At 35.8% G+C, this 25,334-nt stretch overlaps 1 protein-coding gene across 5 annotated transcripts in view; it reads right to left on the bottom strand.

The window, feature by feature from the left end:
* The window catches only part of LOC110292899 (lysine-specific demethylase 4C), a 159,690-nt gene that overhangs the window by 84,003 nt on the left and 50,353 nt on the right, over window positions 1-25,334 (bottom strand). For 3 of the 5 annotated variants that reach the window (XM_021160558.1, XM_029475965.1, XM_029475966.1), the window contains 3 exons: window positions 17,980-18,029; window positions 13,103-13,206; window positions 9,549-9,686 (listed from right to left, as the gene is read on the bottom strand). In XM_021160558.1, the coding sequence (XP_021016217.1) occupies window positions 9,549-9,686; window positions 13,103-13,206; window positions 17,980-18,029 (292 nt within the window). Of the gene's footprint in view, window positions 1-490; window positions 589-9,548; window positions 9,687-11,903; window positions 11,932-13,102; window positions 13,207-17,979; window positions 18,030-25,334 lie in introns of those variants that run through there. The other 2 variants (XR_003836421.1, XM_029475967.1) reach the window with 2 other exon arrangements.

The raw sequence follows: 25,334 nt of genomic DNA, 5'->3' as shown, positions 1-25,334 counted from the left end.
AAAAAAAAAAAAAAAAAAAAAAAAAAAATATATATATATATATATATATATATATGCTTTGTAACTATGTTTAGAAAGAATATTTATTCTTTTTTTGTAAATTTTGAATTGCTTTTAGGCTTTTGCTAGGATATGTATTAAGCGCTTACTACCCATTTATATTCAAAATCTGTATTAGATGTTGTAAATTACATCAAGACGACGGGAATTATATATTATACTATCTCATTATTTTTGTTTTCAAACTCATGATTCCACAGTAGTTTGAATCACTGCTACACAGCGTCTCTTTCTAGTCCTCTGGAACTATGGGTTCTCCTCCTACTTCTTTTCCTAATCTAACACTCTCTTGGGGGATATTATTGGTCTTATTTGGTTATGCTGAAAAGATGATTCTAAATTATGTAAGAAATATTCATGTTACCATTTATATTTCCTATAGATTTTATTTATTAAATGAAAATTTCATTTGCTACTTACCAAATGTCTGCATCATCAAATTGAACTGCTATCTTTTGTGAACTGGCTATAATTTATTTACAGATCTCTCGCAATCTGTTCAAGGCTCTGATCCTTAGGAGTGGAGCACTGTATGAAAACAGCATATACAGACACAGACAATAAAATAAAACCGTGTACTGGGGAGGGCCTACAAGGCGACAACGCCAGAGCATGCACTCCTGCCCCAGCTCTCATTCCCCACAGTTCAGGAAGCTGCTTCTTCATTTTGAAGCGCTTCTGCAGAGGGACTAACTGGATAGTTATGCCCACTTTGCCCCATTTCTTTATGATAAAGACTCAGTGTGACTAGATGTGACATCAACTTTGAAATGAGAATGTTGTTTTGAGTTCTTAAATAGGAAGTGAGGAGTCTGGCGGGGGTTATGAAGTAGGTTTAGTGGTCAAGTGGTAAACCTGCCTTGGCTTAAATACTGACATTGTCTTAAATTCTGTGAGGTGTATTTTCCATTTATCTTTGTAAATAACTGCATTAGTTACTTAGTTACTAAATATGGACTTAAAAAGCTACAACTACATAACACAAAATATGGAAAACTTTAAGACAAATAGATCTGGAGGCTGGTGGTGTAACTTAATAGTAGACCTCTAATAGGTCCAAGGTAATGGGTTTGAGCCCAACACAGGGAAGAAGAGGAACAGGGAGAAAGAACTGTTAAATGAACAAATGCAAGGCCGTCTGGATTTTCTTTCCTTTACATGTAGTAAGAACAGATAAACATTAAACTAACATTTTATGACACAATAAGAAGTCAATGCCAAACATATGTAAAAACTAGTTACTCCTGGGTCTGAGGCAAGAGGACAACCTGAATTCACAAGTTCTGAGTTGTAGTTCATAATGCCTATTCGGTACCCACACTAAGTTCAGTATTAGCATGGTAAACCCCCACGAGCAAAACAATGGCCAAGCTGCCTAAGGAGATTTTAACCTTACCAGCTAGAAATCGAAGCAAATAAAATTAAAAGCTAGGAATTCACTTTAAAAATGATACTTGAGTCTTTGAACAAAGACTGCCCGAGACTGAAGACTTTGCTGGAAGAATGCTTTAACTGGCTTAATTTATTTTCATTTAAAAAAAGACTGAAATATAAAATAGAATGAATCCATACCCTGGCATTAATTCTAGGAAATTTTCACATTTGAAATAAATTCCAAATTAATTTTAAATATTTCTACCATATCTATTCACATTTATTCAAATGCCTAAGGATTCAAATGTTAGAATTACTTTAAATTAGTAACCTAATGATTCTGAATCTTGTCAGAAAATATTTTCAGATCTGTAGTTCAATTTTCAAGACTCAGACACACAGTATGCAATAGTTACTTTTAATAAGATCACCTCAAAATAAAGTGTCACCAACTACTGCACTCTCTCCTAAGACAACACAATCCATCATGACATGGCAAGTCTCTCACTCTGCGCATTGAAATAAGTGCCGTTTCTAAAGATACAGGGAAGACATGATTGTCTCTGAAAACAATCAGTACAGTTAAAAACTGTTTCTCTTTAAGATAATCACAATGTTTACAACTGCCATATTAGCAACACAAAAGACTTTCACAAATGTTTTCAAACACTCAAGATTAAATACAAGACAAAGCTCTATTTAACAGCTGCCAGGTTTTATTTCATGTGAGGATCATCATCATCCTATATATGACACTTCATCCTACCACATGAAATAATGAAATCAAAACCTATGAGTTAGCTCTTTGATTTAGCCTAGACATGATGCAGCACCACTATAGATACAATGAAATATTCATAGGCTCCATTTTTCCACAAAGGAATGCTACAAAATTTAATGCAGTTATTTGAAATATGCAGCAATGTTTGGCTTCAATTGATACATTGTCACATATTTTCAAATCTTTACCAGGGTTATAACAACATTATATTCTAAATTACTCTTTGTTTTTTTTTTTTTAAAGCAATGAAGATTACTAAATTAAGTCAACAAACACTATATTCTACAGATATTAAAGCTTTGCACATGCAATTACTAAAAGCCTTTCAGGAAGGCGCCCTAAAGACAAGGAAAATGTATAATTTCTATGTAACATAAAAGAGAAAAGGCGAATTCTTAGTGTCCTTTACGAAAGAGAGGCTCTCATATATTCCCAAGACTTTTGGTCTTCCTGTTAATATCTAAGAGTAGTTTAATATAAATGATTCTGATTCGTCCTCGTAACCCTGAATAAAGACATTCTCTTTTTATACTGAACAGCATAGCCAATATGGTAATGACAAGTAATAAGGAACTTGTCTTCTAAGGCAGAAAATAGTTTTGCTATCCCTACTGACTCAGAGCAGTGCAGAATGTCATTCATACGTATGTGAGGGAAGAGGGTACTGCCTTCAACATCTCACTGCTTCTAATGAATGGTCTTAGACTTGGTCATCACAATTCACATACACATACATTATTCTGAGTCAGGGACATGCATGCACACAAAAGCAAAATAAGGATTACACCATGGAATCCCCAAAAGCACAAAACTTCAGCGAGCTAAGTATGCTTTTCTTCAAGGGCAGATAATTCTGAATATATTAAGTACATCGTACATAAAAAGAATGAGTATATAGTTATAAATAATCTGAAAGCACATTATTAGCTTGGTTACAGCTGACTGAATGTTAGATTTGTAAGAGCAAGATCTGAAGAGCATTTCTCAGAAAATCCTTTCCCATATATTCTTACACATATATGCAGCCCAGTACCTTTGCCAGAGCAGACTGAGCACTTAGCAATCAAAGATGGCTTAGCTGCCAGGAAAAGCCTACAGGGAACTATGTATATTTTATGAGAATCATACCTTACATTAAGAAAATCATGAAAAACTACATAAACACCTCGTTGAGTAGGATAACCCTGTTAAATATGAGGTTCTGTTGCTCTGGAGCACTATGTTTTATTTTATAAGCTCTGTTGGTTTGAATAACTAAGACAGAGATTGTGGTATTGCTGTGATAGTCCTGACCATGCTTATATTTGGAGGAATGTGGATTTGGGGACTCTAAGAAAGCAGTAGAGAACTAACCAGTACCCCTAGAGCTCGTGTCTCTAGCTGCATATGTAGCAGAAGATGGTCTAGTTGGCCATCATTGGGAAGACAGGCCCCTTGGTCTTGCAAACTTTATATGCCCCAGTACTGGGGAACTCCAGGGCCAAGAAGTGGGAGTGGGTGGGTAGGGAAGCAGGGTGGGGGGAGGGTATAGGGGACTTTTGGGATAGCATTTGAAATGTAAATGAAGAAAATATCTAATAAAAAATTGAAAAAAAAAACGAAAGCAGTAGAATGCTTTTAGAAGAGCTTAGTGGGTCATACTCATAGAAGTATGGAACACAGTGGTACTGAGGGTGATTTAAAATGTGGGGACCTGGACCAAGAGGTTTCCGAGGAGAATTTTAGCATAATGCCTAGAGATTGTCCTTCTGGTATTTTGGTGAAGAATGTGGCTAATTTTTGCCTTTGTCTAAAGAGTCTTCTGCCTTAGGCTAAAATAAAGAGATTTAGAGATCTAGAAACAACTTAGCATGCCCTGTGGTTCATTCTTATGTGGCAAATTGAAAAAGGAAAAATACAAAATGTATGACCAAAGGCTAAAGGAGTACGAGGAAGTGGAATGGAGCCTCTGTTCCAGAATAATAAACGAAGTTAAGGGAATAGTGTACACAGGGAAAGATACCACTCACCTAAGCTTATTATTTATATCATTGCAGTTAAACAAGTTAGGCATTGTTATGACCTGGTTAATGCTCTCATTTGAACATTAGAAAATACTATTGTGTGTCAAATAGACAAGGGATGGATTGTGATGGCTATTGTCTGAAGTCAACCTGCATGAAATGTATGGAATGAACTGTAATCTGGAAATATAGGGCACACCTGTGATCCAGATCTTGTGGCATAGGGGATTAAAGGAATTAAAGAACAACTTATGTCTATGCATAGTACATGCCTTTATTCCCAGGAGACATGGGCAAGCAGATTTCTTAGTTCAAGGCCAGGCTGATATTGAGTAAGTTCCAAGTAAAGAAAAGCTTACGTCCAGGCATGGTAGTACATGCCTTCAATCCCAGCATTCAGAAGACGAATTCGGATCTCTGAGTTCAAGGTCAGTCTATAGACCAAGATCCAAGATAACCAAGTTTAGGTAGTGAAATAAATCATCAAAAACAGGAAACCTGTGAAGAACAAGAGGGCCAAGTTCCTGCTCCAGCAAGCTGCAGAACTTAGAACCTTCAACCAAAGCCAGACCTTAAGAATGAAGTTTTCTTCACTGCATACCTACAGGTCACTATTAATTTCAGTGGAAACCAATAAAATATCATCAGAAATCACTACAACAGCAGAAGGGACAGGGGAAGGAGTATTGGACCCAAGCAGTACCCTCTACTCTCACCTCTGGTCTCCAGATTGGCAACAACATAAATCAAGCACAGTCTCAGTAAATGTAGCTTTTCTCTCTTTCAACAAGCCATATATAGTAGTGACAGATTTCTCTACCAACCAAACTTGATAGCTTATAATCAAGAATCTCCAAAGAAAATGGTTAGGAGCTTTTCATTAAAAATAGCCTTTTGTAATAATTCCTTTCTCAGACATCAAATTAGAAATTTGAAATAATGTGAGGTTACATGTTTTAGAGTGTATGAATTTGATTTATATAAATGTTATATGTTATAAAGAAGATTCAGAACACTCATGTTATATACACTCATCCATTATTGTTCTATGTCCAGAGACTATTTACCACACACTTACATTACACTCAAGCCATATGGAGGAGCCCCAAGTCCTTGTATAGCTGTGAGGAAGCAGCAGTCTGTTTACAAAGTAACATAAAGCTTTACTCAAAAGCACCTACGGGTCATGAGTTCTACCATTTAGAAAAAATTCAAAGAAACAAATAATAAGACTAACAAAGCTAAAAGCCTGTTGACTTCAATCCATAACTAACACATACATTATATCAGTAATGAGCTAAACAGGTAAATTTGTGCCTAAAACACAATTTCAAATGGCTAAAAGCTATATATAATATTAAAAATTAATGAGGTGATCTATCTTAGATATATCAAAAATATAGACAAAAAACAGTCTAAAAGAAACTCACATCACATTTTAGTACAAGAAAAATAATTGACTAAGAATAGAAATCATAATCCTGAGGTGATAAACTACTTAAACTTTAAAAACTGTCTATTAAAAGTTAAGTTCCTGTTTTTAAGCAGACACCAGTTACTTAGGCAAAGCAGATTCTCAATTATTACTCATCATTTGCTAATTTGTACTCATTTGTAGGCAAATGATTAGGTTAGCATCTAAGATGCAGTCATCCAAGTCTCTAAAATCTGTGTACTGCCTTATATGAAAAAAAAATGTATGCTGACAGGAGCCTGATATAGCTGTCCCCAAGAGACTCTGCCAGTGTCTGACAACTGCAGAAGTGGATGCTCACAGCCAAACACTGGACTGAGCATGGGGTCCCCAATGGAAGAGTTAGAGAAAGGACTGAAGGAGCTGGAGGGGTTTGCAACTCGATAAAGAAGAACAACAATATCAACCAACCAGACCCCCCAGAGCTCCCAGGGACTAAACCACCAACCAAGGAGTACACATGAAGGGACCCATGACTGCAGCATATGTAACATAGGACAGCCCTGTCAGGCATCAATGGGAGAAGATGCTCCTGGTCCTGTGAAGGCTCAGTGCCCCAGTGTAAGGGAATGTAAGGGCAGAGAGGTAGGAGTGAATGGGTGGGGGGTGGGGAACACCCTCATAGAAGCAAGGGGAGGGAGGATGGAATAGGGTTTGTTTTTTTTGGGGGGGTAACCAGGAAAGGGGGGATAACATTTGAAATGTAAATAAAGAAAATATCCATTTTTTTTAAAAAATGAAAAAGACAAGCAAACAAATATATATATATATATATAGTCTTGAATGTTGTTTGTCCTGGATTAACTGTATACTGGATGGACCCAGTCAATTAGCAAGGAAAAGACCCTACTCTTACAACTCTACAGAATTAAATTTAGCGAGCAATGGTTCATTCATATTTGAATGCTTGGACTGCACTTGGTACAATCATTTAAGAATGATTAAGAGGTATGTCACTGGCTTTGAGGTTTTAACGCCCACCTCTATACCACCTAAAAGCTTTTGCTACCACTCAAAGCAAATGCTCAAAGCAAAACCATGTCACCTGGCCCATAGGAAGAGTAGAGTGAGGGGAAATACCTACATAGGACATGTGGAACATTTTAAATTAGCTAGCTTAATATATATGTATCAATAGTTATGTGCCCAACAAACTAAACAAAAAAAAAAAGTGTTCAAAACCAAATAAAGAAGTAATATATAATGAGTGATTTCACATGCATATGATTTCTCCCATTACAGCAAATCTTTAAAGAGGACTTTCTAATTTTGTTGAAAAATAAATTACTTTCCTGAATATACATATCATATCTACCAAGAATAGAAAACTTGGGCTTAGGTCCACTTCTGTAACACCTCAGCCAGCTAAGGTTCTAAGGTAAACCAACATCCACAATTCTTCACTGGTGGCTGTCCACTCCTACTACAAAAATGTAGAAAAATGATCTCATTGCCAATGACAATAAACAAGAAATGTCTTATTTTGGTCAATTCGACCCAATAGTTTTGAAGCCTGTAATAAACAAGCACTAGGCCATTTTTCTGACGATCCAAATATCTAAAATAGCTTACTTTATTCTGCTAAATTTAAAGATGCAAAAAACATAACATCACAGTACAACTGCATGTTTATGGCAAGATTTCAACACAGAAGAAAGCATTTCATTTCAATGCAAGCACTGAACAGGTATTTCTAGAAAGATCACAAATACCTAAATTAAGTCAGGATAAGATAAACCATCTAAAGAGTCCCATTACCCCTAAAGAAATAGAAGCAGTCATCAAAAGTCTCCCAACCAAAAAAAGCCCAGGACCAGATGGGTTTAGTGAAGAATTCTATCAGACCTTCAAAGAAGACCTAATTCCAATACTCCTCAAACTATTCCACAAAATAGAAACAGAAGGAACACTACCCAAAACTGTGAAGTCACAATTAGACTACATATTATCCCTTGGAGATGGAACAGTTTCTGTCTAATCAGGAACCTGTCACAATTTCCTTTCATAAAGGACTTCATAAGAGATTTTCTCTTCTACTTCTATCCTGTTTAATGTTCCTAACAGATTTTAAAAACTGGTTGAGTACATATTACTTTTAGCATCAGAAGATATCATGTATATTTAAGAGGCATTTAACTATTATAGATTATTTTGATGACTTAAAAAATGTCAATACTGGCACTGGAGAGATGGCTCAGCAGTTAAGAGCACTGACTGCTCTTCCAGAGGTCCTGAGTTCAATTCCCAGCAACCACATGGTGGGTCACAACCATCTAATGAGATCTGATGCCCTCTTCAGGTGTGTCTGAAGACAGCGACAGTGTACTCAAATACATGAAATAAATAAATAAATCTTTAAAAAAAAAGAGTCAATACTGAGCTGTATATTTTAAAATAAATTGTATTAATTAAAAAAAAAGGCTGACCTCAATGCAAGCATTGATGCTACAGGCCAAGATATACATGCTGAATGTCCTATTTCTCACTAGACAAAGAATGATGCTGCTTAGTAGGAACTAGTTCAGTTTTATGCCTTCGTAAGCAGCCCCTCAGAAATAGGCACTAATCATTTTCTTCACTTGTGTAGTCGTGCAAACTTGCCTGTGCTTGACTGAATAACACCAAACATTCTCATACAATTCCAATTACTATGTAGCTAACAAACTAGATAAGACAGTAACAGAAATATAGAAAATCAGATGGGAACTTGTTGAGAAAAAGACAGGATTCAGTAGGAGTTAGAAAAGGATGTAAAGAGGTTCTGAAGGCTAAATGACCAAAATACAATCACACAAGTATATGCAGGACCCTGTCAAAGAACCAAAACAAACCTTTAACAAGAATTCATTCAAATATTTCCTGAGTTGCCAAAGAGTAGAACTTTTTATGTATTTTAATGTTATACAATCTTCTATTACACCTGTAAAGAACTTAAGAGTGATTTTCCCTAAGTTCATGAAATGGTCCTACATACAATCTTACTCAGAGTAGGATGAACAGTCACTTGTACCATGACATAGCTAGGAAAAGGCCTATAAGCTTCATTTATCATTTTCACCCTGACTATGTCAACTTCATATACTTTGAAATAGTTTCACTAAGACCAACCCTCTCCCAGTTTGCTTCTCCCTAAAAGCCATAGGAAAGGGTAATATCATCAATTGTTTCGAAGATATCTGTTTTAATGCCTCAAGGTGAAAGCAATTCAATTCGAGAAAAACTGTTGCAGATGAAAATACACAGTACATGAAATAAAAGTGTTTTTAAAACTAAAACTATAAACAAAACTTTATTTAAGTTTAATGTTATTGTTTATATGAACTAAAACAAATACAGAGTTTTAAAACTAAAACTACAAACAAATCTTTATACCAAGTTTATCGTTAAAATATAAAATATGTTTTCCACTGTTACTACCATTAAGAAGTATAATTTTACATTAAGGAAGCCTTAATTTCTTTTCACTATACTTTCTCAATAACCAACAGTTCTAAATTTATCTAGTAACTTCCTTCTAGAACCTGCTGTTTTCTAAACAACTGACTCAACTTTAATGAGAAGTCCAAATCTCATTTTACACACAGCCAAGAAAAATGCTGCAGGAAATCCAAATGGCAGCTTTGAGAGTGAAAGTAAGCACGGACAGAAAAAAAATACCGGCAGAATAAAATGTCCTATAACAATCTCAAAATAGACAAATTCAGTAATGAGTGTCCATTCGTCGTATGAAAAGTAAATGTAGCTAGCCTAGCAAAAACTAACGTAGTGAGAGGCACAGTGTGAATGGGGAACACGACTGCCACACATGCTCCTTAGGTGCATACTACACACGCTTCACTTGTCAGGAGATACTTACCAACTTAGCAACCTTTCCATAGTCAATCCATCTGACTGTAGCAAAATTTGTAGACTCAGCACAATTGAAACCATGATTAAAACCAGCATGATATCCATAAGGAAAAGTGATCATAAACTCTCCAGCCTCCTGGGTGATCTGTGGAGTTTGAGGAGACAGAATGTTCAATAACTTTCCAAATAATTTAATAATATACATTTACATTTTCTTTTTTTAAATAAAAAAAAAACCTGTTAAAATATCACAACTGTTTTAAAATAACAGAAGTTCTAGATGTTATTTAATTTCAGTGGTTAATAGTGCCTGATAACTTGAGTTCAATCTATGGACCACAATGCAAACAGCGATCACAGAATTGAATGTGAACATCTCATCCGCAGATACAACAAAGAAAAAGGATTCACTATTGCCACCTATGTTCTGCAAGTCTTATGACCCCAAACCTCTCCCATTTGTGATATTGTATTTATCATTACTGCTGCTTCCATATATTCTTGATGATAAGTCTACTAATAATGGTAAGCATATACTTTTGGATAAAAAAAATTACCATTAGAACAAACATAAGATATCTACCATGATTTCCAGTCCTGAACAGCAACTATAGTTGGCTAAAGAATGAATAAATAAACAATGTGAAATGAGAACCAAGAGAATAATAGTGTGGGACAAAATTGCCAATCCTAGAAAAGATACCAACTATTATTTAGTATGTTTTTTAACAAATAAGAAAGCGAAGAATTTATAAAATCTTAAAATGAAAAAATTGTTTTCACCATCCAGTTCTCACTGCCCAAAGATTCCTCTCAAACATTTGAAACAAAGCCCAAGTAATGTTGTGTTTGAAGTTACTGACGAAAGGGGAATAATTCTCTTGATATTCCAGTTCTAAAATTTTGGGAAGTAAATGAATCATGTAGAGATGTGTATTCAAATATTTTGCAGTCAAAGTATATAAATATAGAAGTATAGCCTGCAATCTAACGGCCATCTTGGCCTTGTTAGTTGTTGATTGTGAAATATCCTGCAACTACATTACTGGCCCAATTTAAAGAAGGCCAGATTATCACATCAAGCTGAATGAAAAATCCTATTTTAAACGAAGCTTTGCCCCTAAAAGAAGGTAACACTGGGAACTTTGTTATTCTGGGCTGTAGCTCCTTCTTATTTCAAAGGAGCGAGTTCTCCTCCTATCCAACCTGTGGGACCCCTCCTTGAGATACTTCATGGACTTTCCCTTCCCCATGCCACAAGGCCCACCCAGCTCTCTGAGGCTTCCCACAAACATGACTTAGGTCCATTCCTTCTCACTTCAAAGGTTCTTCCTGAACGTCACATCATTCCTTCCTATCCCATAGGATTAAAAGAACTAGCCAAAATAACATTAAACAATAAAAGCACTGCTAGAAGCTTTACCATCATTGAATTCAAATTATACTATAGAGTTATGGTAATAAAAACAGTACAATAAGCCGGGCACACGCCTTTAATCCCAGCACTCGGGAGGCAGAGGCAGGCGGATTTCTGAGTTCAAGGCCAGCCTGGTCTACAAAGTGAGTTGCAGGACAGCCAGGGCTATACAAAGAAACCCTGTCTCAAAAAACCAAAAAACAGTACAACAATGGCATAAACACATTGATCAATGGAATAAAATTGAGAGCCAGATATGAGCCCACATTACTAAAGCTATTAACAAAGAGGTCAGAAGTAAATTGGAGAAAAGACAGCATCTTCAACAGATAGTACCAGTCAAACTTGATATGTACACTTAGAAGAATGAAATTATATATTAATTTCGACCATACACAAAAGTCAACAGCCATACATAAAAAACTTCAAAATAAGACTAGACACCATGATTTAATAGGAAATGTAATTTAATTTATAGGGAAATGAAAGAGCTTTCTGAGTCAGGCAGTGGTGGCTCACGCCTTTAATCCCAGCAATTAGGAGGCAGAGGCAGACAGATCTCTGAGTTCGAGACCAACCTGATCTACAGAGTAAATTCCAGGACAGCCAAGGCTACACAGAGAAACACTATCTCGAAAATACACACACACACACACACACACACAAAACCAACAAAAAAAACTTTCTGAACAATACAGGCATTCAGACTAACTGAATGTAGTAGCACAGTATTCAGACAAACTGAAACTATCAAATGGGATCTAGTAAAACTAAAAAACTTCTATAAAGCAAACAGAACAAAAAACAAAAACTGGCACATGAAAGTAAACAAAGTTCTCAAAAAAAAGAAGTAAAAATGACTGTGAAATATTTTATTTTTTAAAAGTCTAATATCCTTACCCATCAGAGAAATGAAAACTGAAACTAGTTTGAAACTCATCTTACCTCCATTAATGACAACAAATCTGCCAGGCTGTGAGGAAAGAAGTATCTTTATACACTTTGGAAAAAGTATAAGCTGGTAGAAGCGAATATGAAAATCAGTAAGGAGGTAACTCAAAAAGCTAGAAATAGATATATAATACAACCCAGTTAACAGCATATCTGGTATATCCTCAGTGGAATCTACAGCTTACTACAGAAATATTTGTTCCTCTCTGTTCCTTGCTGTGGTATTCATAATGCCTAGGGAAAAAAAAAAAGCAGTCTAAACACCTACCAACCTAAAAATGTGTATAGAAAATGTGCTATAAATAAAATGCTACGCTTTCAGAGGACCTGAGTCAAGTTCTTAGCACCATGCTGTGGGACCCACAACCACCTTTAACTCTATGTAGGGAATCTGATGGCCTCTTCTGGCTTCCAGGGACACCATCACTGACTTGTACTGACTTGACTGAGTCAGCTCAGAGTATCTATACCATATCCCCTCCCCACAAAGCTTCAGAGTCATTATGGAAGAGAGGACAGAAAGATAAGAGCCAGAGATAGAAAATATCTGCAGAAAAACATATCTGCCAGACATGACAATACCATTTCATACATGAGCTCAGAGCAGCTGTAATTGTATATACAAAAACTGCACAAGATCATTCAAGCCACCAAATTAGTATGGATGGAAAAGGAGATCGTGAAGTTCTACCGTAGGAGCTACTGGCAACTGATGTCTGCTGTTTTGTTTTGTTTTTAGTTAGTTTTTTTTTTATTTTAACTGTGGCCCCCCCAAGAATCTCTTCATCCTCTGGTACATGGTTCTACAGCCATGCACATAGAAGTATTACTAAGTCGACACTGTGAGTTTAAAAAAAAAAAAAGAAAGAAAGAAAGGGCATTCTATTTGGAGAAAAAAGTGACCATGGGGTAGGGAAAAATCTGGATGGGAAGAATAGTGGGTGCATATTATATTTATGTATGAAATACTCCAACAAAAAATTAAACATATATAAACCTGAGTAAAAACATTTTAAAATATTTAATTATGATTTAAATTAATTATTGATGTTATAGAACAGGAGTTTAAATTTCTCTTCACCCTTCATAAGTATTATTTAATAATCCAAGACCACGTTTTGCCATTTTGAACTTTTCTAAACACAAATCCTATGATATGAGCAATCGACTTATAAAGTCAGAGAGACGCTAACCTTGTCAAAGGGAATGCCATACTTCTTCAGCACTGAGGGGGAAATGAGGGTCATCTTGTGCCGGAGAAATGCATCACAGCCTTGGGAGCTACTGGGGAAGAAGCCTAAAGAGCAACATAAAGGTAGTCACTTAAAACAACACTTCATATGGTTTGTAAAATACACTTCAATTCTAATGTTCTTAGAACAATTACTAAAAATCAGCCCAAGCACTAATCCTTAAAAAGAAATATATATGTCAAAAAGGTTGATCTTTTCAAAACTATTTACCCAGAATTACATTTATACATACAAAATCACTTAATTTTAAGAATTTCAATCTGGCACGTATTTGAAATACAGTTGCCAAATATACAGCAAGTAACTGTTCAAACTTCCTGTTCAAGTCAAAAGTGAGATTAAGAACACCCGTACTAGCCAATCCCTCAGTGGAGACTCAGAACTAACCAGTTCCACCAGTTCCAAAAACCTGAGACACTATATGCACCAAACACTTTCTTATCTTCCTGCTTATTTCACACTAACAACGACTAACTTACAATATCCTATAATAACTATGTTTGGCAAAAATTAACTAAATTATTTCAAAGTCACAGACAGAATTTTATGGGGTTTTTTAGATTTTACTTATTTTATGTATATGAGTACACTGTAGCTGTCTTCAGACACACAAGAGAGCATCAACTCCCATTACAGTTGGTTGTGAACCACCATGTGGTTGCTGGGAGTTGAACTCAGGACCTCAGGAAGAAGAGTCAGTTCTCTTATCCGCTGAGCCATTTCTCCAGTCCCAACACAACACAGACAGGATTTTAATATGTCTAACATGAAAAAAGTAATGTAGCTCTTAAATGACAGATTTCCCCTTCCAAGCATGGTATAAGCATTTGAAAATATCATACTACACCATAAAAACACTCATAATTACTACATATCAATTTGAAATACTACTTCAGAGGCTGCAGAGAGGGATAAACTGTTAAATGCACTTGCTGCTCTTGCAGAGGACCAAGGTTTGTTGCCCAGCCCCAACACAGTGGCTCACAACCACCTGGAACTCATGTTCCAAAGGGTCTAATGCCATCTTCTGACCTCCACAGCACCAAGAATACACATGGTGCACATTCATACATATATGCAAGCAAACATTCATACACATAAATAAAATAATCTAAATTAAAAAAAAAATCCCATCTGAGTAAACCTAGCACACATGATTGGAAACTTCCTTTACAAGCCTATTTTGGGAGCTTTTAAGAGAGGACGCTAAACATTAAGGAAATCTTTGATTCCTCAATGTATTAAATGTTCACTCAGCAGTGTATTGTGCTTTAGTTCATGGCCGATTTTCTCCATCACTGCTTTCAATCTAGCTGAGGCTGTTGTCATCACCTTGGTGATACGGGGAGAAGAAAATGAAAACTGGCATATTTAATGTTTTATTCAGACCTTTCTCCTTCAAAGGATGAGAAATCTCAGAGAGTGGAAAACAAGTCACAATGAAAAGGACAAAGAGAAGATAGAGGAACATGAAAGAGGAAACAAGAAGACTCCAGGAATGATGCCCGTACACTGTGGTAGAAGTAGAGGTACTATGTGACCTCATATCTAAAATGAAGAGAAGGCTTGCCTAGTGCTCTACACACAACTCGGAGTAGGTTACCTTGATGAAAAACTCATTAGTACTCAATTAATTAGGAAAAAAAAAAAGTATGTTTGAGTTAGATTGATTTCAGATATCCTCATCCACACAAGGCCTCTGGGCAACAAGGTAGATATAAATGATTAATCACGAATCATCGTAATGGTGTAGAATAAATTCACAGAAACTTTTAGATAATTGAAATGGTTGTTTATGCTACAGTGCTCAGGAGAGAGAGAGAGAGAGAGAGAGAGAGAGAGAGAGAGAGAGAGAGCGCACAATAGCTAGTATACAGACAAAGGAATTTAAAGAACAGCTTGATAGAAAAAAGTATTGTAATCTAAACGGCTGGTTCAGCAGTTAAAAGCCTATAGTGTTCTTTCAAGACCTGAGTCCAGTTCTTAGCACCATCCTAGGAGGCCCACAACCACCTGTAACTTCAGCTACAAGGAATCTGATGGCCTTTTCCAGTTTCCAGAGGTACCTTCACTGACTCATACATATCACATACAGACAGACACATGATTAATTTTTTAAAAAATAAGTCTTTCTTTCTTAAGTACATTCTGGGTAAGCATCTTCACCTGTTTAAAAATAGAAAAGGGACAGAGAGGAGGAGTTTGCAAAATCAGTTCTCTATGGAGACATTAGGAATACTACCATTCTTTACAAAACTAACACAAATAAAAATGTAACTTTGCCCTGTGGGGTCATTTTCATAGCAATCTAAGGATGATTAATAGTCATAAAATATAAACACTAAATGAAACTTTAATGGATAGGAAGTGAAGGTTGTACGGTATAAATATTAAATGTGTACAATTAAATGCCCTAAGCCTTCTCAAAGGAGAAAGGAAGGCACCCAGCTGCAGCTACCTGGTCATCAAATTCAGAACCCAGCCAACAATGTCAATAATAAAATTCAAATACATCTGGGAAGCTTGCCAAATCTGTAACTTTGTGCAGCACTATATTTTGAACTAAATTTTATGTTAAAATTACTGAAGAAAAAAGTGTCCATTAATTTGCTTCTGAGGTGGATTTGTAATCAGGACATGAACAATAGGAAAACATTATAATTTAATTTAAATTAGAAAACTACTAAAGCATGGTAAGGTTCTATACCTATAAACACCTACATACACACACAAATTTTAAAAAATAAAAAAGCAACTGAAAGGCAAATTCAAATTCCTGGTTTTGCTCAATACAAGCCTGATATCTTTCAGATAAAATATTCATAGGTATCAAATACAGGCCTTATAGCTTTGAGATAAAATATTCATAGATGCCACAATCAATCAAGATTTCATTAGAAATCAAAAGCGAATGCACCTGTGCATAAAAGGTGGCTACAATGGTTACACTATAAAGGCAAGATAATGGAAAATATCTCAACCTGTTTTTCATTTTATGTTTCGTACACTGCTTTGATGTAGATACAGTCTATAGTCTGTCATATGCACTGCACTATTTTATCATTGTAATTATCTGTCTGGTATCTGCACAACAGATACAAATCTTTCACTGTCTTATATGACTTTTTCGTTTGTTTCCTTTCTCAAAATACTGTAAGCAGTTTTAGCTCTCTGTTGATTAAAACCTTGGTCCTCCTTTACCTCCCTGGGATGTCATCTATCATAGTTCACAGGATAAACTTCAGTGTTTGAGCCTGTGCCACAAAGCTGACATTAGTTTCCTCTTAACGTTCTTTAGTGATGAGGTTAATTTAAATGTTGAAGTACTTATTACAGAAAAGAATAACTAGTTTTAACACATTTAGTTTTACCACAGAGTACACTACCTTCACATTTTAAATATATAATAATCATAACTTTCTACTCTAATCTATTACCCAAAACAGTATTCAATTACTTCAGTATTCTTGAAAATTATCCTTAAATTCACACTCACAATGGAACTACTCTTATTACTGTAATATAATAAACACTGTCCTGCCAAAATTATAGCATTGTGTCTTATAAAGGTGATCCTATGACCACTTTTAATAATTTCCTATAATTTGGGGAAGGGGAGAAATCATAGATGCCATTAATAATTTCTGGTCAAACTTTTAGGCTAATGAGGTTTATCAATGCCCTCATTTCATTTTTTTTTATTTATTTTATTTATATGAGTACACTGTCACTGTCTTCAGACACACCAGAAGAGGGCATAGGATCCCATTACAGATTGTGGTGAGCCTCCATGTGGTTGTTGAGAACTAAACTCAGGACCTTTGAAAGCGCAGTCACTGCTCTTAACCGCTGAGAAATCTCTCCAAACCTAATGATTTATTTGTTTATCTACACACACACACACACACACACACACACACACACACTTCAGGTTCATCTGCATGCTAGAAGAAAGTATCAGACCACATGGGACTAGGATTATAGAAGTTGTGTGAGCTACCATGTGGGTACAGGGGATTGAACTTAGGACCTCTGGAAGAATAGCCAGTGCTCTTAATCAGCCAGCCCTCACACTTCACTTTTTAAGTGAATATATATGGTACATAGAAGGAAAACTTTCTTCATCATTTTAATAAAAGATAACCATAACATAACATATACCAATGCATGAGCAGAAGTGTTCTACTCATTCAATAGTGAGTTCTGATAAAGGAAGATGCTTGCTACCAGTTATCACTCAAATTCAACTCTAATTGTTATTGCAAATAGTTCGTGTCCAGCTGACATCTTTGGAGGAAGGGTGGCCAGCAAACAAGATATATTTCAACAGTGTTTAAGAAAGAAAAGAAAGGGGGCTGGTGAGATGGCTCAGCAGGTAAGAGCACCCGACTGCTCTTCCAAAGGTCCTTAGTTCAAATCCCAGCAACCACATGGTGGCTCACAACCATCCGTAACAAGATCTGACTCCCTCTTCTGGAGTGTCTGAAGACAGCTACAGTGTACTTACATGTAATAAATAAATAAATCTTAAAAAAAAAAAAAAAAAAAAAGAAAGAAAAGAAAGAATAGGTACAATATATTGAAATGCCAATTGCCCAGTGAAATATTAAGCAGTCAGCTAAACTCATTATGAAGACTATACAACAGAAGAAACATTACCTACTAATGTGAAAATAAATAATATTGTTCAATTAGGGTAACATTTAAAAGCTAGCAGTTTGAAGAAGATATAAATAAATAATTAAATAAATAAATAAACTGCTGAACTACCTCAAAACACAAAGCCGACGATGTAAGAAATTGAAAGCAAGTATTACCTTGGGCTAGTCTTTCAAGTCGCTTTCCATGCTCCGGAGGTATAGCATACCTAAAATGTTAAGAATAAATAAAAAATTAGGTTTATAATATTTTAGCTAGCTTGTGAAGAGTATTTACTCTAAATAAATATCTTCATTTACAAAAACTGAACTGCACTTAAATGAACTAACTAGGAAACAAGAATACTAAAAGCCTGTCCCTTAGACATAGGAATGAAGAAAAAATGAGCATAAACTTCCTACTTAAATGTCACAAATCACCTATAATTTAGAGCTTACAGAACAGATGTTCAAGACTACTGAACCCTTGTCTAAGCCTGGAGACTACCCACTAACCACAACATTCCTATGTAGTGTAGGTATTTCTGGACATAGGTATTCTTATTTGTTTAGAAGCTGGTGAGTTTGGGTATTATTTCATAGAAAATATTGGTTACTATCTATTTGTAAATCTTTATCATATTTATTTTGGATGCATATGTATATATGTGCAGGTATGTGTATTATGAAGGTCACAGGATACATTAAGGGTTGATACTCTCCTTCTACTGAGTTAGTTTCTGGGGATCAAGCTTAGCTTTTCAGACTTAGTGGCAAGCATCTACCCAGTCAGCCATCTCATGAACCTAGTTGCTGTCTCTTAAATGTAGCTTGCTTGTATTTATTTATTTATTTTGTGGGTATATGACTTTTAAAATCCTGATTATAAATTTTTTGCCCTAAAGAAAAGAAATATTCATTCAAAGTTCCGAGTGCAGTGATTCTCAGACTTCCTAATACTGTGACTCTAATAGTTCTTCGTTGCTGTGGTGACCTACCCCAGACAATAAAATCATGTGCAGTGCTACTTCACAACTGTAATTTTGCTACTGTTACGAATTGTAATGTAAGTATTGCTCAAGATAGAGGTTTTCCAAATGTGTCACAACAAACAAGTTGAGAACCACTGTCCTAGTGCTTTCAAACATGAAGTAAATGAATGATTTGCTGAATTTTGAACTGAAAATTTCATGACATGTTGTACAAAACTAAATCTTAAAGGTCCTTCAATAAAAAACTTTAGATATTGTCTTAGTTGGGTTTTTTTTTTATTATTACTATGACAAAACATGACCAAAAAAGCAAGTTGGGGAAAAAAGTGTTTATTCAGCTTACATTTTCTCATTGCTGTTCATCACCAAAGAAGTCTGGATAGGAACGTAAACACTGCAGGAACCTGGAGACAGGAGCTTATGCAGAGGCCACGGGGACATGCTGCTTACTGGCTTGCTTCCCTCCCCCGCCCCCCCTTTCTTGGCTTGCTTGCTTGCTTTTTCTTCTCCGTTTTGTTTTGTTTTGTTTTGTTTTGTTTTGTTTTGTTTTGTTTTGTTTTGTTTTGTTTTGTTTTTCGACACAGGGTTTCTCTGTATAGCCCTGGCTGTCCTGGAACTCACTCTGTAGACCAGGCTGGCCTCAAACTCAGAAAAACACCTGCCTCTGTCTCCCAAGTGCTGAGATTAAAGGTGTGTCCCACCACTGCCCGGCCTCAGCTTGCTTTAATATAGAACTCAGAACAACACTGCAGGAATGGTGCTACCCACCTTGATCTGGACACTCCTCTATTGACCATTAATTGAGAAAATGCCTTAGAGCTGAATCTCATGGAGGCATTTCCTCAACTGAGGCCTCTTCCTTTCTAATGACTCTAGTTTTTGTCAAGTTGACACACAAAAACCAACCAGTACATATATTACAAGCATATCTAATAATCATTGAATGAGTTAGGTGAGATGATATACTGCTTTTAAACATGAAGACTTCCTGCTTACTAGCACAGTATATTATAAATACAAACTCCTTTTTGCTGATACAATTTTCTAAGCATACCTAGTAGCACATTTGGTTGTATTTAATAGCATTTGTACTCAAAATGTATTTGATTTTGATGTAATTAAGCAATTCTCTGAATGAAAGTTCAACCATATGTTCTCTCCCTTAAAATACTGCTATTTAAATTCTACCAACTGAATTGAGGAGAGATGAAATTTTAGCATAAGGAAATGAAAATAATCAAAGTTTAGGGTAAGTTCTTGCCATATTTTCCTTATTGGTTTATACCAGGAATACACTCAGAAAAGAAAAAATTGTGGGTGTATCCCATTCAAGGTGATTCCCTCTTCATAACATCACAAATGTGCATACACACAGACACAGACACAGACACAGACACACACACACACACACATACATACACACGCCCCATATGGCTGTACAAAATGAGCTGGATGTGAAGAGACAGTTATATACCCATATTACTCTAAGCAACTGGCAAGGTTAAATTCCCTCCATTTTAAATATAATCATCAGTTCACAGAAAAAGCAAGTGCATTCATTTGTTAAGAAAAGAAAATAGAAAGTTAACATTGTTCTACCCCACATCTGATCCTCAATTTACTTCTAGTATATAAATCACTCTCGTTAGATATTCTTCTGTCACACTACCTATGTGACCTTACTAGCCCAAACTTCTAAATAATGCAGTATTGTGGACAGATTATCTATTTAATTGGGTCTGCTTTTCTTTCTATGTTTAGAATAATGTTTTGGTCTATTTCTGAACTTTCCAGGAAACCCAATTCATATAATTACAAATCGACTCAAATAAATTTCCTATGATTAATCCAACATATTCAATATTCTCTGAAATCATTAAAGGGTAAGAAATTCCTTAACACTATTGCCCAGAAAGAAAAATGAAATAGCTCCCAAGTAAAGCTAATTCTTCATATTGATAGCAATTCTATGATAACAGTCAGCAAAGTACAAGGTAAAAATGAATTCTGAAAGACACTTTCATTGTCCTGCTGTAAAGACTACTGGCAAGATCTGTGCTTACATGAACAAAATGTGTCTCCCTAATGAGGGAAGCACACTCATTAGATATTAAAGGTACAATTCCTTTAAAGGTAGCAATGATTAGATACTAAATAGTACATTTTCATTTTAATCCAATATCTTTGTTTTAAATTTTTCTTATTTTCAAGGTCAAGCAAACACAATCCCTTCTAAGTATATCTCTGAGTGATTTGTTCCAAAAAAAAAATATATATAGAAGTTTTAGTCAATACTTTAAGGATTTTCCCCATTTACAATGATGTTTGCTATAAGTTTGTTGTATACTGCCTTTATGTTGAGAGAGTTCCCTACATCCCTGTTTCCTCAGAACTTTTATCATAGAGATAATTATGAGGACTTTTCTGCGTTTAGCAAAATGATCATGTAGTTTCTATCATTTAATCTATTTATGTTGTAAATTACAATTACTAATTTACATATGTTGAACCAGCCCTGAATCTCTAGAATGAAGGCAACTTTATCACAGTGAGTAATATTTTTGATGTGTTCATGAATTCAGTTTGTAAGTATTTTATTGACAAGTGTTGCATCTCTGCTCATCAACGAAAATGAACCACAGTTTTATTCTTATTTTTTATTAGATATTTGTGAGGTTTTGATAGGATAATGGCTTTGGGAAAAAATTGGAAATGTTACTTCTTTTACTATTTACTGTAATAGTTTCAGAAATATTAATGGTTAATGGTTCTTTAATGGATAGGAAGAATTCTATACTTGAGTTCATTTTTTTCCTTTTCCACTTATTAGCTTATCTTGGATCATAATACTGTCACTACCTCACATTATAGAACATTCTATCTTTTGAGATTTTATTGTTTTATTCTTCTCTCATACAAAACATCCTTACCACAGTGTCCCTCCCTCTGCTGCCTCCTATTCCTCTCAATGCCAACTCCATCGCAACCTCTTCCCCAGACCCACTGTTCCTCCATTTCCATTCGGAAAAGCGCAGATGTCCCAGTGATAACAACCAGACTGCATAACAAGCTACAATAAGACTAGGCACAAGCCCACATATCAAGGCTGGGTAAGGGAATCCAGTAGAAGGAAAAGGTTCCCCAGAGCAGGCAAAAGAATCAAAGACAACCAACTCCTCTCCCACTGTTAGGAGTCCCACAAATATGAGATGGGTAAGCTGTTAAAGGCCAGGCTCACACTATTTTATTGAAAGTTATAAATCTATTATATCATTGAATACACCTCGATTAAACGTTGGTATATCATGTACCAAGAAATGTATCCATTTCTTCTTCCTTAGGACTGTCTGAGTTTCCATGGTATCTGCTACAATGTTTCCTCTTTAACTTATAATTTTATTTAACTAGATTGTATTTCTTCAGTTAATTTGAATAAAAGATTATCAATCTTCATCTAATCAAAGAACCAACTCAAAAATTACATTTTTATTTTGCTACTGTTTCTATTTCATTACTTAATTTTGATTAGCACTTCTCATCTACTTTTAGGAGATGTTATTCTTGTTCTTCCCTGGCCTTTTGGTGCATGTTAAGTTATTAATTTGAGACCTTTGACTATTCTTAATATAGGGACATAGTTTTACAGAATTTCATCTGGTGACTGTTTTCATTTGTATTTCTTTCATAGATTTTGAAATGTTATGTTTTCATTTTCAGACAATACTAGGAATTTAATACCATTTGTACGCACCCCCAGCACAGTACTTCCAGTGTTAGCTAACACACTAGGACAAGTGAAAGAGGTAGAGAAGATACAAATGATAAAGAAAGAAATCCAAGTATCCTTATATGCAGATGACATGAGCCTACACACAGTGTGAAAGATTAAAGAGACTGTAAGAGTGAGAAGAAACCAGTGTTGCCTGCACATTGCAGGATAGCTGTACATACAAATTCGCAGTGCTTCTAACAGCCTCAAATCAAACCCCTCCGTGGAAAGGGGAGTTGGGCTGAGAAGCTATTGGCAATTCTGAGCTGCTGGGAAAGAAAAGATTAACTTTCTATAATAACTCCATGTTTCAGTAAATGACCACTCATTCAAAAATAGCTCAGCAGCACAAATTGACCTGGAGGGAATAGGGTAGGGGACTCCAAGTTGGGATATGAATGGAAGGAATATATCTGGTAAGATCTAGGGAAGGAAGAGTGCATATAGTCAAAACACACTGTACAAAACACTCAAAAACTAATGTTTATTAAAAAAAAAAAAAAAAAAAAAAAGCTAGACTCACTGAGAGTACTGGNGGTGCACATCTTTCATCCCAACACCTGGGAGACTGAAGCAGGCAGATCTGTGTGAGATCAATGCCAGCCTGGTCTACATAGAGACTTTCTGGGCTGCAATATAGAAACCTGTCTCATAAATAAATAAATAAATAAATAAATAAATAAATAAAATAAAATAAAACCAAACCAAGGGACTTAAAATCGTATCAACCAAATAAGCTGGAAAACAGAAACAAAACTTACAGTTTAAACTGAATGGTATTTGACTGCCATTGCAAGTTCTTGGCAGAAAAAGCTAAATTTTCCAAAACATACTATGTAACTCCACCCACTGCTGGCTCCAATTTTCTGTGAAGTGTCCTTCTTATGCTTCCTTCAAAGCTACCTTCAGACCACTTGCTTGTTAACTAGTCCTGCTCATTGAATGGTTTCTTTGCTTCAGGTTAGTCCTTCAGTATCTTCTTAGTGCCGTTAATTGCCCTAGAAAGTTCAATAATTTACTTAGAAACACTCTTTCCCTAACCAGAGCTCTGTCACTGCTACCACTGGCAGTCACCACTGCTCTCTCATACTCATAGGCACTGCTGGTATTTCTATCAGGGACAGCTTCTACCCACATGTAGTGCCAAAGGCCACAAAGAACCCCTTCCAGGTTAATAAAAGATCTAAAACAGGAAGAGGTGCCCTCTCTTCTTCTCCTTAGCTCCTTTATTTATAGTTCTGCTAAGTGATATTTTACTCATAGTCTATAAATTAAACCAAAGATTTTATGGTCACTTTGTAGTAGTTCATCCTACCATGATGTTCTCCACTTTTACAACCACAAACTTGTATGTATGACTTATGCTCTACAGTTCAGAAACAGCTGAAAGGCACAAGAGTCGACCATTAAATAGGATTGCAGTCTACCACAGCTAACATTTATTCAGCATTTACAACACAACAGCATGAGCTGACACAGTAATATGTTTTCTATTGTCTTCATGTTATAAACGAGAAAGTCCAGGCACAGAGTCATCACTTCAGATGAAATACAAAGGATGAAATAGACGGTTCCCTACTCAAATCTGTCTGAGACCCATTCCCAGCTTCATGTTCCACTACTATATCCCAAGGATCACTGCAAAGGAGACAATAGGAAAGATGTGACCAGGTTAAGGAGCCTGTATCTCTTTCAAGGAGACATTCACCTTTAACTTAATCAAAGAACAACAAAGAAAGCCATCAATCTACTTCCTAAAGGGAGCATTAATTTGAAAGAATTGGTGTTTTTTATTTCTCATCATAAAAACATGAGTCAAAAAGTAAAATATTTAACACTACTTTTTATAAGATTTAAGTATATTTCATTATAATATAATTATAGCATATTCCTAAAAAATTATATCAAAAGCAAAACTGAACAACTATAGATTCCATAGATGTAATTGTTATAGTTTCAAATTTATTTTTATTATTTGAGTAGTCTATACCTTTCTGAAGACACACCAGAGGAGGGCACCAGGCCCCACTATAGAAAATTGTAAGCCACCATGTGGTTTCTGGAAATTGAATTCAGGACCTCTGGAAGAGCAGTCAGTACTCTTAACCACTGAACCATCTCTCCAACCCCCAAATGATGTTCTCTTACAAGCTCCTCACTCCACATCACTGAGATCCAAACTCACATTCCTTCTAAAATAATATAATACACTCCCTGAGGAAGGATGAGCCCCATGTGCAATGTGTGGGACAACTTGAATATAAAGGCCAGATCCCATTGTCTCATCCTAAGCCATTCTGAAGAATTTTGGCAGCTTCACATCTGTCTATAGAATCTTCCCAGGACTCCAACACTGCTTAACGCTTCTGACTAATGCAACCTTCCTTTCTTCTCAGAGGTATCACTCTTGGGAGACTACCCTGAAACTATAGGGCACACAAAACTCAAAACAATCTTTCCTACCATCTGAGCTGCAATAATAACAATGAACATAACATCTTTGCAGGAAATAGCAGACCTGAAAATGAAAAGGCTGGACATCTATAAATATGGCAAGGAATAAGGTACTTAAGCTGAGCCTAAAAGTATAATACATGACAAGTCCTGAGAAAAAACCCAACATGGCCTCACCAATATCCCTATACAACCTCTGAGATTAAAAAATTCCAACAGGCCGGGCGTGGTGGTGCACGCCTTTAATCCCAGCACTCAGGAGGCAGAGGCAGGCGGATTTCTGAGTTCAAGGCCAGCCTGGTCTACAAAGTGAGTTCCAG

This window comes from Mus caroli, chromosome 4 (assembly GCF_900094665.2).
Source record: "Mus caroli chromosome 4, CAROLI_EIJ_v1.1, whole genome shotgun sequence".
In the NCBI taxonomy this organism is placed as follows: Eukaryota; Metazoa; Chordata; class Mammalia; order Rodentia; family Muridae; genus Mus; species Mus caroli.
The sequence above is the reverse complement of the archived record's forward strand: the minus strand, read 5'-3'. Positions and strand labels throughout refer to the sequence as shown.